This window comes from Populus euphratica, unplaced genomic scaffold, assembly GCF_000495115.2.
Source record: "Populus euphratica unplaced genomic scaffold, PopEup_1.0 scaffold151.1, whole genome shotgun sequence".
NCBI lineage: Eukaryota > Viridiplantae > Streptophyta > Magnoliopsida > Malpighiales > Salicaceae > Populus > Populus euphratica.
This window is the reverse complement of record NW_011500039.1, coordinates 118,782-124,185: the sequence shown is the minus strand read 5'-3', so window position 1 is coordinate 124,185 and position 5,404 is coordinate 118,782. Positions and strand designations below refer to the sequence as shown.

General features: G+C 33.2%; 2 protein-coding genes across 2 annotated transcripts in view; one reads left to right on the top strand and one right to left on the bottom strand.

The window, feature by feature from the left end:
* The first annotated feature begins 6 nt into the window (after positions 1-6).
* Positions 7-2,585, top strand: CIPK1 (CBL-interacting protein kinase 1). The gene is made up of 10 exons (XM_011001017.1): positions 7-221; positions 342-449; positions 551-631; positions 794-973; positions 1,082-1,294; positions 1,381-1,482; positions 1,640-1,756; positions 1,869-1,931; positions 2,059-2,133; positions 2,219-2,585. The coding sequence occupies exons 1-10, from the start codon at positions 144-146 to the stop codon at positions 2,285-2,287; spliced, it is 1,086 nt and encodes a 361-aa protein (XP_010999319.1). The 5' UTR covers positions 7-143; the 3' UTR covers positions 2,288-2,585.
* Positions 2,586-4,217: 1,632 nt separating this feature from the next.
* CRSH (Ca2+-activated RelA/spot-like protein) overlaps positions 4,218-5,404 on the bottom strand; it is a 2,948-nt gene continuing 1,761 nt past the window's right edge. The window contains exons 3-4 of the mRNA XM_011001016.1: positions 4,824-5,102; positions 4,218-4,532 (exon numbers count right to left, since the gene is read on the bottom strand). Of these exons, the coding sequence (XP_010999318.1) occupies positions 4,398-4,532; positions 4,824-5,102 (414 nt within the window). The 3' untranslated portion in view covers positions 4,218-4,397. The remainder of the gene's footprint in view (positions 4,533-4,823; positions 5,103-5,404) is intronic.

Here is a 5,404-nt window from a genome sequence, read left to right as displayed (position 1 = left end):
TGTTTTTCAAAATATTTGAACACTCGTATGATGATGAATATTTGAACAAAAGACTACATCTTTTGTTCCAGCACTGCTGCATGGAACAAGTTTGTCTGCGATTGTGTGTGCTGACTTTGTGTTAATTGTGTTTTCCTTTCCCAATGCAGGTCCTAGCTAGCAAATCCAAGATTTATATGGTCCTTGAATATGTAACTGGAGGGGAATTGTTTGATAGAATCGTGAGAATTAATCTTTACTCACATTTGATATGTTTAGAGCTCATCAACCTCATAAAGAGATATGCTTCAAATTGATAAGGTTCAAGCTTTGTGACATATTCAGCTGCATATCTCCTGTAGGCATCGAAGGGCAAGCTTCCAGAAGCAGAGGGCAGGAAGATGTTCCAGCAGTTGATTGATGGTGTCAGTTACTGTCATAACAAAGGTGTTTTTCACAGGGATCTTAAGGTAAGTAAACATATTAGCTGTCATTACATTTGTTTATGCTATCTGAATGTGATGTTTTTTTCCGCTCGCCATTCTAATACGAATGTGGACTCAACTTGCAGCTAGAGAATGTTCTTGTTGATGCAAAAGGAAACATTAAGATATCCGATTTTGGACTCAGTGCTTTGCCCCAGCATTTTAGGGTATGCTTCTCTAGACATTAAACATGTATATGTGTTCGTATCTTCTTTTGTGTTATCTAAACTCTTTGTTATTATGCTTCTCTAGACATTAAACATGTATATATGTTCGTATATTCTTTTATGTTATCTAAACTCTTTGTTAAACTCTTTGTGACGCCATAGGATGACGGGTTATTGCATACAACCTGTGGAAGCCCTAACTATGTTGCGCCTGAGATTCTCTCGAATAGAGGGTATGATGGTGCTACATCAGATATATGGTCATGCGGTGTTATTTTGTATGTAATTCTCACGGGATACCTGCCTTTTGATGATAGAAATCTTGCTGTTCTATATCAAAAGGTACTGACATTTTGCTGTCGATCTTGTATTTTGTTCTCTTAAAATGTCCCATCGTGTTTCATTTTCTAGAAAAGAAATCCAATGTTTGATTATCTTGATGGACTCCAGATCTTCAAGGGGGATGCTCAGGTACCAAAATGGTTGTCACCGGGTGCTAAAAATATGATTAAGAGGATTCTTGATCCTAACCCTGTTACCAGAGCAACAACAGCAGATATCAAAGCTGATGAATGGTTTAAGATTGACTATACTCCAATGGATTCTGCAGAAGAACAAGATGATGTATGTATCGATGACGCAGCTTTTTCGATTCAGGAAGCGGTAAGAAGTTGAGATACTCTTATCGTTGTTGACCACTTATTTATTGCTTTAGTGCTCATACTGAAAAGAATTTTCCTTCGGTGTAGCCATCAGAAGATGGGAGTCCAAAATCACCCAACCTCATCAATGCTTTTCAGTTAATTGGGATGTCCTCATGCCTAGACCTCTCAGGTTTATTTGAGAAAGAGGTGAGCAAACACAAAGCACTAGCTTTATACCTTTTTTTTCAGTCAAAAAATAGAAGTAAATTAAGGCTTTACGATTTGTTGCTTTGTTTATCATTTTTCCTTCTGCTACACATTTGCATATACACTTTGATATCTGATTGCATCTGCCTCAATTTAGGATGTTTCTGATAGGAAGATCAGATTTACATCCAATCATTCTATGAGCGATTTGCTCGAGAAGATAGAGGATATTGTGACGGAGATGGGGTTTCGAGTCCAGAAGAGAAATGGAAAGGTCAGTATTTTTTTTTTATCAGTAATCTCTCATGTCTTTACCAGACTTGAGGAATCATGCCATTTGAACACTGGGTTGTAACTAAGAAATTGCTGTGCACATACATTTCCAGTTTCAAGTGATTCAAGAGCACAGAGGAAAGAGAAGTTCGGGCAGTCTTTCTGTTGCCACAGAGGTAAATCCATTCTCAGATTTCCTTGGTTTTTGAAATGCTTTTCTTGACATGTTGCTGCAGGAACTTAATTTGTACATTGTGTTTGTGCCGCAACTAGAACCTATCAATACATTTTCTAATGTCTCAGGTGTTTGAGATTAGCCCATCACTGTATGTAGTTGAATTAAGAAAATCTTATGGAGATTCTTCAGCATACAGACAGGCATGCCTCTCTCTCTCTCTCTCTCCATTCTCCTTTCGTGATGATATTACTAACGCTCGATTTGCATATGTTGTTATACCTGCAGTTATGTACAAAGCTATCAAAGGAGTTAGGTGTCCCCTCAAGTCCAGGACTGTTGACCACAGAAGTATGATTATCTGTCTCTGCATGATCAACATGGCCATCCATTAAAGATTCATTCAGCACAATGCATGAGTCCGATAGGCCGGCCGGCATCGGCTTCCATCTTTGTTTGCTGTGAGGCGTCAAGAAATATACAGAAGATGGGATGCCCGTAGATTCAGAGTTGGAGAAGTTATTAATATGTGAATAATTCATTTCATTTTTCTGTCTCTTGTAAAGAAAACATATTATTTTTCCACTACCACTCGCTCATTCTCGCCTCGGCTTTAATATTGAATTATTGGGTCCAGGATTGGCTTGATCGGAAAGTTCCTTGACTCGCATGAACCAATTTGTTGAAATGCTTAAAAGGAATTTATTTTCATGGAATTATAAAGTTATGGATGACATTATTGTAATTATAAATTATGAAGGACAATTTCATTAATTGAGAGCTATTCAGTTATTAAAAAAATTAAATATAATGAGAAACTTCTAATGTTAACTGTTCATTAATTTTTCTTGAATCTGACATTAAAAACAAAACATATATCAAAGCATGTGATGTTTTTGGTAATTATCCCAAAACATATTTTAGATTGTAAAAAAAAAGTTTGAAGGACCCAATTCCAAAATAAAACAAACAAAAAAAAAGTTAGATGGTACTCCACGCCATCGTGATGAAGTAATCTTTTTTAATAATAATAAAAAAAAGATGTGGGGTTTTATTTATTTTTTCACAATAAAGAAAAATTTCAAAACTAGGAAAGTTAATATATACATTCAATAAAAAAAATCAACAATTATATGTGTCAATAAATAATAATAAATTTATTGATTCCAACTATTGAAAAACTAGGATAAAAATATACATTAAGTCATATGATTTCATGTTACAGGAAGCTCTTCAATTCTTTTTTATTTTATTACATGACAATAAAATTGTTTTTGATTAAAAAAATAAATAATTTACACTCAACTAAAAAATAATTCTAGTATAACTTCTCTTTTTCTTATTAATATATTTTTTTCAATAAATTTTTTTTTGTCAAAGGTTCTTAATTTGATAAAAAATGAAAAAAAAAATATAATCATAAACATTAATTTCGTCTGTTTTGGATTGGTTGTTAATACATAACTAATTAAAAACTATCTCTAGGAAGTATTTGAGAAAATTGTGTTTTCAAAAAAGATTTATTTTTTTTGTTAAAAATTAATTATTTTATATGTTTTGAATTATTTTGACACACTGATCTATTTTATATGTTTTGAATTATTTTGACACGCTGATCTTAAAAAAAATTAAAAATTAAAAATATTATTTTGATGCATTTCAAAATAAAAAACAGTTTGAAAAATAATCACAACCATACTATATTTCAAAATAAAAAACAATTTGAAAAATAATCACAACCATAGATATATATATATATATAAAAGAGAGAGAGAATGAATGATGGTGTGGAATTTTCAATTAAAAATATATTAAAATAATATATATATATATATATATATATTTCAGATATTATTACATTAAAATAATTCAACAATACCTAAAATAAAATAGCATCTATTAGATTTTTTTTAGGTAAAAAACAATTTAAAAATCAAGTGAAAACACTCAAGATATCCGTACACACGAAAAGTTTAATTGTATTGTGATTGAAGGAGCCCAAAGATTAATTATATATCTGTTTGTTTGTGTGTTTGGAAAGTATTTTTTTAAAATTTTAAATTAATATATTTTTAATATTTTTAAATTATTTTAATATATTAATATTAAAAATAATTTTTTAAAAACAAAAAAATATCAACATATATTTTGATATAAAAAACTATTTGAAAAGTAACTATAATGAACTTTCAAACGATCCCCGGCGACAAAGCTGGCTACCTTTGCCTTGGTGTGTGTCTATATGTATATATAGACTGACAGAGAGAGAGAGAGAGAGAGAGAGAGCTGCTATAAATCTCAGTTTTGTGCTTTCATTTATTTATCTACTGATGTTGTGAATATAAAAACAGATACATAGTGAGAATGGCTTCTATGCCTCCGAATTATGATCATACAACAAGCAATAATATACAAAGTGATAGTATCGGGTCACCTATACATGAATCATCATCTCATTCGTTAAGTATTAACTTGCAAGCCTGATGCCAAGCTCTTTACTGTATACCTGAATCAAACCACTGTCCTCTGCCATTTGAAGTTTCTCATTCAACATGCTTCTGTACTGATGATCTTTGTCCTCTAAATTATGCATAAATTCAACCTGTAGAAACAATATACAATTAAAATGGTTAAAGACAACTGGAAATACAGAAATAAGTTTGGGAGGTGTTCGAGCTTCTGATATAGGCCAGCAGGTGCCTCCCATGTAACCAAAGACACGCACACCCTAATGTTCAGTGTTAAGGCAACATTCCTTTTGAAACTCCTCTGCTGAATTTCCCAGTGATTCAGCCAAATAAAAGGTAGACCCATCATGATCAGTAAATAATCTTTAACAGGCCACTTTCCATATTTGTCCCAAATCAAAGCCAAAGTAAGAAAATCACTTTACCTGTTTCTGAAAGGTACTGAATTCATCGGGGCTTAGAGAGCCATCACTATTTGAATCAAGGAGCTGCATCATCTCCCGTGCATCTTCTCCAGGGGCGCCCAGCTCTTCCATAACTTCCATAAGTTCTTCAATGCTAATCCGTCCATCACCATTTTTATCGAGAAGCTGAAAGACTTGATCTCTCTGATCAATTGCAATACCTTTGGCAGATGGGAGATCTTTAAGACGCAATGCTGCAAGTTCAGCTGCAGCCATCATTATGGCCTTGAGCCGCTTTGCCTGAGCACAAGCAACTAAATCAGCTTCTAACAAAGATTGCTGATTTAAGAGCATTTTGCGACATGTTCAGTCAAGTATGATGTAATAATTCTGGAAGCACAAATATTATCAAGGTAAATCTCATCCATTCCAGCACAAACTATGCAGATGAACAAGCAGTTCTATTTTATGATTCTAAAAGAAAGTAAAGTGAAATAGAAAACATTGGGTCTCAAATATGTTTAAAGAGCTCATTAGCATAATTGGATGAAGCTCAGGCTTTAATCATTAATGTGGGGGGGGGGGGGGGGGGGGGGGGGGGG